The sequence below is a fragment of the Nansenia antarctica genome (genome assembly GCF_963989245.1).
Source record: "Nansenia antarctica genome assembly, chromosome: 1".
NCBI classification, from domain to species: Eukaryota; Metazoa; Chordata; class Actinopteri; order Argentiniformes; family Microstomatidae; genus Nansenia; species Nansenia antarctica.
Genome location: NC_137674.1, coordinates 37,281,565 through 37,294,064, shown reverse-complemented (window position 1 = coordinate 37,294,064; position 12,500 = coordinate 37,281,565). Strand labels below are relative to the sequence as shown.

General features: G+C 46.4%; 1 protein-coding gene across 1 annotated transcript in view; it reads left to right on the top strand.

Moving 5' to 3' along the window:
- Positions 1–12,500, top strand: part of mta1 (metastasis associated 1) — a 28,114-nt gene that overhangs the window by 7,732 nt on the left and 7,882 nt on the right. Inside the window, exons 3-5 of the mRNA XM_080545510.1 lie at positions 443–536; positions 8,200–8,329; positions 10,764–10,827. Coding sequence (XP_080401636.1) covers positions 443–536; positions 8,200–8,329; positions 10,764–10,827 — 288 coding nt within the window. The remainder of the gene's footprint in view (positions 1–442; positions 537–8,199; positions 8,330–10,763; positions 10,828–12,500) is intronic.

Genomic DNA, 12,500 nt, shown 5'->3' with positions numbered 1-12,500 from the left:
CTCATATTCCTTTCTTCCCTAAGATGATCCTCTGTCACCTCTCTCACTGTCTGTCCCTCGGATCGTTTGAAATGTTCCCATTTGAGTCAGTCATCAGACGTACAGTCGCTCCGGATAAGAGCGTCACCGTCTCGCCACTATCCTAAGGCTTTCTGTCAGAAGAAGTGCCACAAGCAATCACAGACAGCGCTAAAGAAAGGAACAAGAAAAGAAGAGGCCAGTCTCTTGACCCACAACAACAACAGGAGGGTTTTCTTCCAAGGCCAAACAACATGCTTTTAGGGAAAAGTGTGTAGGGGGGTGAGGTGATCGATCTGGAGTTGGGTACTCGCTCCTGCACTCTGTTGACAGCGAATCTAAAGTATGAGTGTGTGCGTGCGTGTAACTTCTTGTTGCCATGGTAACCCCGTTTCTGTCTCTCTCTCCCTCGTTTTGTTTACAGACGGCCAATGGGAACGTGGAGGCCAAAGTGGTGTGTTTCTACCGGCGCAGAGACATCTCCAGCACACTCATCGCCCTGGCTGATAAACACGCAAGTGAGTGATTGACTCAGAAATTAGGGGGAAAAAAAGACCACTCTGTTCTCGGCCAGACCTGGGTTGGAATAGGATTTGAAATAATTTCAAATGTACCTATCTGGGCTTGATTGTGTCTGCCTCGTTCAGTTGCACCGACGGAAATGCCTGGTGCAATTGAACCAATGAGTCTAAACACTCAAGTCTGTTTCCCACCACTGAGCATCCAACATGTTATTGTTTTATGACAGAATGTCTGTAAACAGCGACTGGATATGACAGTTAACACCACTAGTGTGTTCACTCAGAAGAGATGAGATGGAGAAACACAATATTCTGTGTGTACATGTATGCTCCTCTATGTTTGGGCAAATGTGTGTGTGTGTGTGTGTGTGTGTGTGTGTGTGTGTGTGTGTGTGTGTTCCGCGTGTATTGCGTGTGTGTGCAAGCCTGGGGAACTGTACTGTGTGTGTGTGTGTGTGTGTGTGTGTGTTTGTGCGCGCGCGTGTGCGCGCGGCGCGCGTATATGGAAGCTGCCTCTGCAATGTTGAGGGAGGCTCAGCTATGCTGTATGCTGAGTTCTGAGGGTGTGTGGTTCCAGTGGGCTGATTACTGGACCATTATGTAGAGGGAGAGAGAGAGAGAGAGAGCTCTGCATCAGGCGCCTCACTGGAGAGAAGCCCCCACTGCAGCACTCGCAAGACCTGACTGACCACTAGGGTTGGGCGCTATAACGGTAATACGGTCTCCCGCCGGATTTGAAAATGCCCACGGTGTGCTTTTCAATAGCGTCATCAAATTTCTGCTCCATTATCCATCAAACTGCCAAATTTAAGGTCTGTTTGACAATTCCCAATGTGTAACAGCGCCACTGCCGGTGTGGTCGGAGAAAGAATTACAGTATCAGACCGTCAGGAGTGTAACTTTTGGGGTGTTGCAAGTGACCTCTTCCACCTAAGGATAGAGAAGGAGAGTAAAAAAAAAAAAGATGACTAGCGCTAATGACTTGGTCCCTAAAAAAACGCCATTGCTGCTCTATAGCAGCATTTGGGGCTCCGACCCGACGATAAAGGAGTTCCTGCAGATTTTGGAAGAGGTGATTTGTGAGATTTGCATGAAAAAGCTGACTGCCAGAGATGGGAACACTAATGGGAACTAATCTACACTCTTACCTCAGACTGAGACAGCCAGTAACAGCTGCACGGACGGGATATCTGTCTGTATCAAATGCTGCTGTCGGGTTCGGACAGCTATTCGCTGACAACGAAGTTAACCACTTTGTCAAACCCGACTGGAAACACTGCAGTCAAAATGCCTACAGACTAGAGACAACCAGAACAGAACGGGCCCTCAGAGTCTGCCGGGCCGTTACCATTAGGGGAGGCTGTGGCTCAGGAGGTAGAGCCGGCGTCTAATGATCGCAGGTTCGGGGGTTCGATCTCCGTCTGGCCACGTGTCGAGGTGTCCTTGGCCAAGACACTGAACCTCAAATTGCTCCCAATGAGCGGGCCGGCGCCTTGCGTGGTAGCTTGCCGCCATTGGTGTGTGAATGTGTGTGTGAATGGGTGAATGAGAGGCCATTGTAAAGCGCTTTGGAATAAGGCGCTATATAAGCAGTCCATTTACCTTCTCTCACAGCTGGCCCCTGAAAGAGAGAGCTCAAAAAGAAGCAAGCGGAATCAGGACTCCCAGAGCATAGTCGCATAACGGTAACTACATCAATATTGTATAGATAAAGGATAGCCTGTAGGCTGCTATATGATATGAGACAAGTTGTATTGTTACGAATGCAGCGTGTGATGCTTCTTATTAAGCATTATCATATTATACTATCCCACTGTTTAGTCTGTCAAGCTGTTATCAGGATGTAAAGTTTAAGTGATTGTTTAGGTTTAATGTCATGCGGTAGTGCAGTCAGTCACCACATAAATAATTAAGTATTTAATGTAGATTCAATATATACGGGGCAAAGACGGCTCCCGCCAGAGCCCTGTAGCGTTATTTTCTTGATTCTCTGTGGTAATACAGCAAACCCTGGTAAAATCTGAGGACGGTTTGAAGGTGTGGGGAAAAAATGCATACAGGCCAACGGGCCAGTGGACTGATGGACTGACCTCTTTCACTGGCTGCCTGTGTCAGGAATGGTGTCACCAGAAGCTGTGTGACTGTGTGTGTTTCTGTTCCTGCTGCTAGTCTGGGTGTGGGGCTGAGGTTGGGTGTGGTCGATGCTGAAGTGTGAAAGGCTGTATGTGTGTGTGTGTGGTGTGTAGTGTGTGTGTGTGTGTGTGCGCGCGTGTGCGTGCGTGTGTGTATAAAGACCGCCCACAGCTTGTCTCACTCTGAGCTCAGAGCCGGATCTGTGGGGAGTGTTTGTTCTAGTGGACCACACAGAGTCAGCATGGAGGGGCTATGTGTATGTCTGAGAACCACAATGTTTATTTTTGAGAACCGTGTGTGTGTGCGCGCGCACATGTGCTAGCATACACACCACATAGGTACGTGTGGGTGTATTTGTGTAGTGTGTGCGTGTGCATGTGCGTGTGTGTGTGTGTGTGGAATGGGCCTCTTGGTTCCGTCTATGTCTTGCCAGTAGCTCCTCCATGGACTCCTAGACATCTGCAATATGTGAAAAATGCATGGCAGGAATGGCTGTGCACCACATGGGTGTGGGCTGTATCCTGTCTGTGTTTCTGAAGTCGGCACCAAGGACAAGGAAAAAAGAAAAGAAAAGGGGAAAATCCGGCCTGGTTACGAGCCCAAAGTGTGTGAGTGTGTGTGAGTGTGTGTGAGAGAGTGTGTGTGTGTGTGAGTGTGAGTGGGTGTGTGAGTGTGTGTGAGAGAGAGTGTGTGTGTGTGTGTGAGTGTGAGTGGGTGTGTGAGTGTGTGAGTGTGTGTGTGTGTGTGTGTGTGTGTGTGTGTTGTGAACTGCACAACTGTGAAGGAGTGTGGGCCCTGTTCAGTGTGTGGTGCTGGAGAGGTTCTTTCTCTTCTTTTCTGGATCAGTGCAGAATGGCTGTAGTTGTGTGTACGTGTGTGTGTGTGTACGTGTGTGTGTGTGTGTGTACGTGTGTACGTGTGTGTACGTGTGTGTGTGTGTGTGTGTGTCTGGGTTTCCGTTAACCGGCAATTACCGGTCTTTGTCCGGTAAAATTTGGTGAAGTCCGACAAATTGAAAAGTCGTCGGACATATTGTCCGGTGAAAATAATTCCCTTTGAATACAATTCGCTAAAGCTGGCTGGGTGCGTTCGTAAACACGCTCTGGAAATCCGATCAGCACTCGCGGAACGCCTCTCGTCCAATCGAACGACTCGGTCGCTCTGTGACATCGAAGCCAGCGTGCGCTCCGGCGCTCTCAGAGCGTGTTTACGAACGCACCCCTAGAAGTTTCCAGCCAGCTAGCTGAAGCTGCTACACACACCAGAGCCATGGCGACCGAACGGCAAGTTAAACAACATACTATAAAAGTGACATTGTTTTACTCATTACTCATACGTTTGTTGTCATTCGGCGGTGCTAATAGTCGCTTTCTTTTTTAATTTATTTAATTTATTTTATTTTAGCAGTTTCCCCGAAAGTTAAGTGTTTGTTTTTATATCACTATTTGCACTTCTGGTTAGATGCTAAACTGCATTTTGTTGTCTGGTACTTGTACTCTGCAATGACAATAAAGTTGAATCTCACCTAATCTAATCTAATCTAATCTAAAATAATCTAAAATAATCCCATCACTATTACTCCCTATTTTCATCAGTGTTTCAATCCTTGAATCTGTGATGGAAATCAAGCAAAGCCACTTCAAGTCTCCCCACCACTGACAGCGCTGGGTGTGCCTTTCCTTACACTCTCGGTTATTCCCTGTGGATTTAAAAAACGGTGTTTTGGTTTCTATAATGTGGTCTATTCTCAGTGTTGACGAGCAGCTCAGGGGGCTTTGAGATGGCTAACAGCTAATTAAAGGAGTAATTCCACTCAAAAGGGTAGAAGTAAGCTGACTGTCTGTCTGTCTGTCTGTCTGTCTGTCAGTGTGCTGGACTACCTATGACTTCCATGGTACCTGGGAACGCGTTGTCGGAGAGAAACGCCCTCTGTACAAAGGACCTACTGACCAAAATCCCTGTTCCCCGTAGCCTACATGCTTGCACTGTTACTGTTCAATAAAATGTTATACATCTAGACATTGTGGTATTTCTTTATATACGTATCCCAGACTGCCTATCAATTGTTTCTCAATAAACAGTTATGTTCTTCCCATTGTCATACTCCCGAGCTAAACGAAATGCCTTCCCAACCAGCGAGACTTATAGAAATGACGTTGTTTTATTGATTTTAAAAAAAAAAGGGTAAAACTGTAAAGAGAAAATAGAAAACTCACATTAATCCCAAACAATTTAACAAACTTCAGTTAACGTAATGTGGAGTCCGTTCATTGATCGATGCTGTCTGTTCAGTTCCCAGTGAGGCGCCCGTTCAGCGCTGGACCCGTTCAGCGCTGGATTTGACGCATGGCATAGCGCGCATGCGTCAAATCATGTTATATTATTATATATTATATAGCTCGCATCTAATCGTATCGGATGAGAAATAGACATTAAATGGCATATATAGGCCGCTACACAACAGTAATCACCGCGACAAACAGCTATATTAGATTTGGAAGAAAAAAAAATATGATTTTGAAATTTTTTTTTTTTATTATATTTTAATATGATGACCGGAATATATCACGTTTGTCCGGTAAATCGAATTCTTCCCGGACACGATGTCCGACGGCAAATTTTTCTAACGGAAACCCTGGTGTGTGTGTGTGTGTGTCTCTTAAGTGAGTCAGAGATCAAATATTTTCCTTGCCGGGATTCGTAACCCTCCCTCATAGGGCCTCTGACTCCGCCCTTACCCGCTGTCTTAGCCCCTCCCCCTCTAAGCATATCAAAGTGGCCCCTCCCCTCATCCATTTGATTGGCTGTCACTTCAGTAGGAGTGTTCTGGTGGCCTGGGGTTCTGGTGGCCTGGGGTTCTGGTGGCCTGGGGTGGTCCAGTGGTCTAGCACTGCGGTCTACCGTGCACACATATGCCCATGTCAGCATGGGTTGGAACCCGGCCCATGCCCTGCTGACATACCCTCTTCTCCTTACTTTTCTGTATCTTCACTCTCTCTATCCAATAAAATTAAAAATGAGTCGGACTGCCCAATGGAACGCTCCACAAATACAAAAACAATCCAGTTGTATGAGTAGGGGGCTACCTAGTTACATAACAAGAATGATTCATTGAAAGAAAGTGGGAAAAACCTCATTCTGACTCCTTAGTACTGTTGGTGTTGGCGTGCGGGAGTTGATGGTCTAATTGATCAAATGCCAGAGAGGGAGAGTCATCCTTCTCTCTCTCTCTCTCTCTCTCTCTCTCTCTCTCTCTCTCTCTCTCTCTCTCTCTCTCTCTTAGGCTGTTCACAGCAGCAAGGCTCTGTGGCGGTTCCGGTTCCCGAACATCATTTTGAACTGGCCGGCGCATTCAGACTGAAAATAAATAGGTTCGGAACCTGAAAAGTTGGTTCTCAGCTGGAACCAAAAAGGTTTTATCTTCCTCACATGTTCAGCAAACACACACACACACACACAAACGCGAACTTCGTGGCCATTTCTATTCTAGTATCAGAGTAGCTGACTAGTAAGAGAACGTGTTTAGAAAGTGTCTCTTTTTTTCATACAAAATAGCGTTTATTTCAGATACTGTAGTGGATAGAAATTATCCTAATTTCCAGTGAAGTAGCCGCCATCTTGTTGAGACATTTTAGTTTAGCCCTTTGTCACCCAACGTTCATGGTTCCGCTTAAACTGGTATGAACGCGGGCTGGTTCGCCAGAAAGCACCAATGTTCTCAGACTCCGGAACAGGAACCGGCACGGAGCCTTGCCGGTGTGAAAGGCCTATCTGTCTCTGTCTGTTTGTCCTGTCACTCTGTCCTGGACCAGCACCCAGACATGTATCACAGAGGAAGTCATTATTAAGGTAATGACAGTGCTCTGCCCTCTCCTCCTCTGTCCTCTCCTCTGCCTCCTCCTCCTCCTCCTCCCCGCTTCCTCTCCCATCCATTCGGATCTCCCCTTTCCTCCTCCTCTCCTCTCTTCCTTTCTTCTCGTCTGGTAAGGCGACTCATTCATCAATGATTTATAATTTGTAGGGACAGGTGAGATCGAGAGGCAATTTGTAGAGAGTATGGTCTGGGTGCGGTGCCAGGAGATTGGGTCTGGGCCTTTTGGCTGAGGGGCTCAGAGGGTAGGCTAGAGATCAGCAGGGCCGGGGGAGAGGAGCCACCTCAAGGACACACAGTACTGGCTTGATAATAATGACTCTACCCTACTGCACTACCTGGCCTGCACTACCAGAGGCACGCACACACACATACTGTGTACACACACACACACACACACTGAGACTTCTGCACAACTTCTGCACTACCCACTGTGTGCGTGCATGTGCGTGCGTGTGTTTTCTATGAGAGTGTGTGTGTGTGTGTCTGTGTGTGTGTGTGTGTGTGTGTGTGTGTGCGTGTGCCCCTGGTGGGAGAGTGTTAGAGAGTGTGAGGAAGAGGGGAGCACTTATTGATTTTGGCCACACATCCCTTCTCCTGAAAACCCCCTGATTGCTTTTGTTCTGCTCTCTGTCTCGCTCTCTCTCTCTCTCTGTCTCCCTCTCTCTCTGTCTCTGTCTCTCTCTATCTCCCTCTCTCCCTCTAATGAAACTCGAAATGAAACGGAGCACGCTCCGACTGGTTTCTCTCCCTCTGTCCCCCTCTGTGAATGAAGCCCCCCCATCCCCCACTCCTCCATCTCTCCTCCACCTCCCTCCTTCTCCACAGCCACCAGAGACCACATGTAGTCAAGGCCCCGCTAGATCTCCTTTCTCTCTGTCACCCCCCACAAGGAGGGGAGGAGGGAGGGAGGGAGAAGAGGGAGGGAGAAGAGAGAGGCAGGGAGAGAGGGAGAGAGGGAGAGGGGGAGGGAGAAGAGGGAGGGAGAAGAGAGAGGCAGGGAGAGAGGGAGAGAGGGAGAGGGAGAGAGGGAGTGGGGATGAGGAGAGAGAAAGAGGGTAGGGTAGGTGAGAGAGAGGGTAGAGAAGGAGAGAGTGGTGAGGGGAGTGAGGGCTAGAGAGGAGGACAGGATTCCAGAGAGAGAAAGTCATGCAGATAGATGTAGGATTCTCACAGTGAGCGCGTCAGGCACCTGAAGCTCTGGTGACTTGTGTGGAATAATAACAACATCATCAATATGTGAGAGACTGATCTGTTCACCGTGAACGTCTTCACCACGTCCTTGGCATGGAACTCAGTCTCTGCTGGACGTGTTGGAGCCTGCGTGGCGCTGCTCTTGTTGGCGCATCCCCAACTCTTTAGAACCGGTCCTTGGTTCACTGCCCTTGACTCCCCTCTGTCCCACAACTGCCAGGTCTCTCCGAAACTCCACCCGCTTCTTTGTTCTTGGACCAGACCTCACTGTGAAACGTGTGTGTGTGTGTGTGTGTGTGTGTGTGTGTGTGTGTGTGTGTGTGTGTGAGAGAGAGAGAGAGAGAGAGAGAGTGTGAGTGTGAGTGTGAGTGTAGCTAGATGTAAGGACCTCTCTGGATGTATGCCTAGTGATTCCCCCCGCACAGCTTAACGTCAGTGTGCGCTGTGACCTTTGACCCCCAGGGGAGATGGAGGAGGAGATGGAGAACCCTGAGATCGTACTAGACCTCCCCGAGAAACAGAAGCACCAGCTGAGACACAGAGAGCTCTTCCTGTCCCGACAGCTCGAGTCGTTACCCGCCACACATATCAGGTACAGTGTTTCACCTTCACACGGCTGCAACCCGGGCCCCAAGACGGGCAGCTATTTGTGGCTGTCGGTTCCCAACTGTGGCCAACATGACACTCTTCCCATGGTCTGTCGGTCCGCCCCCACCTCCATGTTTATAAAGGGGATAGTCAGTTCAGTCGGAAGGGACAAACTCCACCTAATCCCTCTGAACACAAAATGATGATAATGATGATAATGATGATGATGACGATGATGATGATGATGATAGGGATGTGCGTAACTAAATGTTCATGGTCGATTAATCAGTGGGTGGTATGAACGATGAATAGATTTTTCGACGACAGTGCCGACATTCACATTCAAGACAGCCATGGATCATCGTCAAGAAATCACTGTATTCTGGTATTAATCCTCATGAATTTCTTCTTCTGAATACTTAAATTAGGCTAACATGACAATAATGCAACGACAGAAAAAAGGGAATGCCGCTAATACCGACGCAAGGATTACAGCGGCTGTGGCACAGGAGGCAGGAGGTAGAGCCGGCGTCTAATGATCGCAAAGTAGGCAGAACGGTGGTTCGAACCCTGGCTGGCCACATGTCAAGGTGTCCTTGGGCAAGACACTGAACCCCAAATTGCTCCCAATGAGCGGGCCGGTGCCTTGCATGATAGCTTGCCGCCAATGGTGTGTGAATGTGTGTGTGAATGGGTGAATCTGAGGCCATTGTAAAGCGCTTTGGAATAAGGCGCTATTTAAATCAGTCCATTTACCATTTACAGTGGTGCGCGCATTTTGTATAGCCATAAAATTAAAGCTGTTCAATTCCAATGTTTACCAATACTCTATCAAGCTCAAATGGCTAAATACACAAAAAATGTAAATGCCATATGAAGATTAAATGGACAACTGAACACAATTAAGCGCTTTATTACATATATTATTACATATAACAAGTTGTAAAACTGCGAAGGCCTAATAGTCATTATCAACTGAATACACGACAAAGCATAGGGTACGGACGGATAAGACAGGCGCTAGTGCTAACAAATAAATAGCCTTTATAGGCCACGTAAACACCCTTTTAAATAAAGGAGAATAACAATTAAATTATCACATTTCGACAAAGCAGGTGCGAGCTTGTGGAACAGAAAATTAACATAGACTAGACAACATTATCTTATTGGACAGGCATATAAAATTCACAGAGTTTTTATTAAGAAACAGCAGCATGAAACATGGCTGTCCGGTTGTTCCTCATATCCCACACTGGACACGACTGTCTTCTATTCTCTTCAAATGTGCCCAGACAGGAGCTTTTGTGGGACTTGGACATTGTTAACCTATTCCAACAGAATGCACTCTGTAAACTAACTTGCACACAATGTGCAGTTTAATGACGTCAAACTCTCACCCCGTTCTCACCCCGTTCCACACTCAATAGCGGACCCGACCCGAGCCGGGCCATTATTAATACAAAAACAACAACTAATAGTGCTACAGAACCGACATTAGTTCTGTTCGTTAATTCATGTTTATTTGAGAACATGTGAACATTTCTTTTAACCGTCCAAATGTAAAAAAAAATCGACTTTGACCCAAAGTCCCACCCCTAGATGATACACAGATATCATTTACCTCAGCCACCGAGTGTTTTGTCATGTAGATATGATAATACATCAGTGTTTTAATCTGCTGCTCTGTCTAGTCAACATGAGTCATCTCAAAGAAGATTCTCACCGATCCCCGTGCATGTTTCTTCCCAGCCCTCATGCTTTTCAGGCTCCACGAGGACAGTGACAATCGAATAGGCTTCGTTGTCATCATTATTGTTAGTGTTATCCTTGGCAGTTGCATGTAGAGAAAAGGACACGAAAAACAAGTCTACAGTAATTATGTTGTCCCCCGACGAGTGATGTAGCTTCCCCCTCGGACCAATCAGTGTCATCTTTTCAAGGCCGGATCTCTGTGTCATTATTCAGCCAAGTATTGTCAGAATGGTCCCAGCGGTGTCTGAGATGATACGTGTGACGTACAAACACCATTTCATCGTGGGGGACAGAGAGAAACTTGCAACAGATTCTTGGCACTGGGGCTCACATTACAGGCTTTGCAGCTGTAGCCAACACTCATGGGAATACTCCGATGGTACGCATCCATATGACATACACTGCTATAGTGACTGTACAACTCACTGGGGGATGTTAATTCATACTGGACACTTCTGTTTCTTTCTGATGTCTATATTATTTTATGATATTATTGTTAAATTGTCACTTTGTTTTGTTGCTGCTGTTTGTGATGTGGGCTTCTGTAACGCCTTAATTTTAAAGTATCCTATCTATCTATCTATCTTTCTATCTATACTGTGCTTTACCTGCCATCAGGAGGTTGACCCTTCATTCCTGTGTGTGTCTGTGCGTGTGCGTGTGTGTCTGTGATTGGTTGATCTCAGGGGGAAGTGTTGTGTCACACTGCTCAATGAGACAGAAGCTCTGAAGTCCTACCTTGACCGGGAGGTAGGTGTCTGTCTCACTGGCCTCACATACTAATGCTGTGTGTCTTAAGCCCTGTCCGGATGGCATATAAATTACCCGAGGACCTCGGTAATATTTTTTTACCCTAGGACCCCAGTGATTTTAATGACCGATCCGGATGGAATAAAACATATCCATGCATGTTTGCGTTTCGGGTGCAAGCTGCCATTTAACATCACAGAAGAAGAAGCTGTTCCCGCCGAATGTTTTGTCAGACCCACAACACAACGCACGTGTAGCAACAACAAGTAATTTGATTACTTGATCAGAGACATTCCATGACTGCTGATCAGATTTCCAGAGCGAATTTACGAACGCAGCCGAAACCACTCGTAGACTCGGTTTTTTTCATAACATGAAACTTTACGTTTTAAAGTACCCACTCGATATAATAAACAGCAGTTTAACGATCACAAAATACTCATTATTTGTTGATTGGATTTACTATTCTCCTTTGCCATAGGCTACTGGTAAGGGAGACTTTTGTAAATACGTTCGTTTTGGGATGTGTTCGCGTTTGGGGCTGTGTGATAATCTAATTATGTGTAGTTATGTGTTTCTAGCATGTCGATGTTCTATCAGAATGTTGTGATGTTATCAAAATTAAAAAGATGAATGGCTGAAATGGCGCAAAGCGGGGAAAAACAGATACGACATCTAAAGTCTGGAACGATTATATTTCAAAACAAGGCTTCCCTTTAACTCGGGTACGGGGGGCAAAATATTGTACGGTTATCAATACGTGAGTTACCTTGCGATTCCCACCCCTAACTTCATCCCTGTGTGTTGTCAGACACCGTGATTTATAGAGTGCCAGACCATACAAACTACACAGTTTACAAGCTAATGTTAGGTAAATTCGCTAGAATTAACCTTTTAGGTGGTTTGGTTATCCGACAGTGGAGATTCAAGGGAGTCAATAATGTCATCCACATCCATTGTTTGCACAGAGCTCACCTAATACCTTAGATCTCACAGCCCGGTCAAAGCGGTAAATTCTAGTATTAATATCGTGCAAAATCATGCAATGCGTACCAAATACTGACATGTCAATCCGGACGGTAATATAATTATCAGAGGACCTCAGGGTTTGCTGAAAAACAGTAGGTAATTCCAGCCGGAATAATTACTGGGGTCCCCGGAGTAAATCACTGACATGGTCGGTCCGGACGGGATAAAAATTACCGAATTACCCCAGGTAAAACATATATTACCGAGGTCCTCAGGTAATTTATATGCCGTCCGGACAGGGCTTAAGATACATTTCCTCGTGCGTGTGCGTGCGCGTGTTTGTATGTTTGGTTGAGTTTATGAGAGAGAGTTTGGAAGTCTTGCTTCTGCATGAATTATTCAGCTTGTTGACCCAGAATGTTCTCTTCACATGCTGTAATGAGGAGACAAGAGACTCCTGGCAGAGAGGAGCACACACACACACGCACACGCACACACACGCACACACACACACACACACACACACACACACTGTACGTACTTACACACACACACACACTGTACGTACATACACACACACACACACACACTGTATGTACGTATGTACGTACATACATACATACCCACACAGTCACACACACACGCACACGTATCTCTACAACTTTACTTTCCTCCATTTCTCTTATTATTCCTCTCACGTGTTT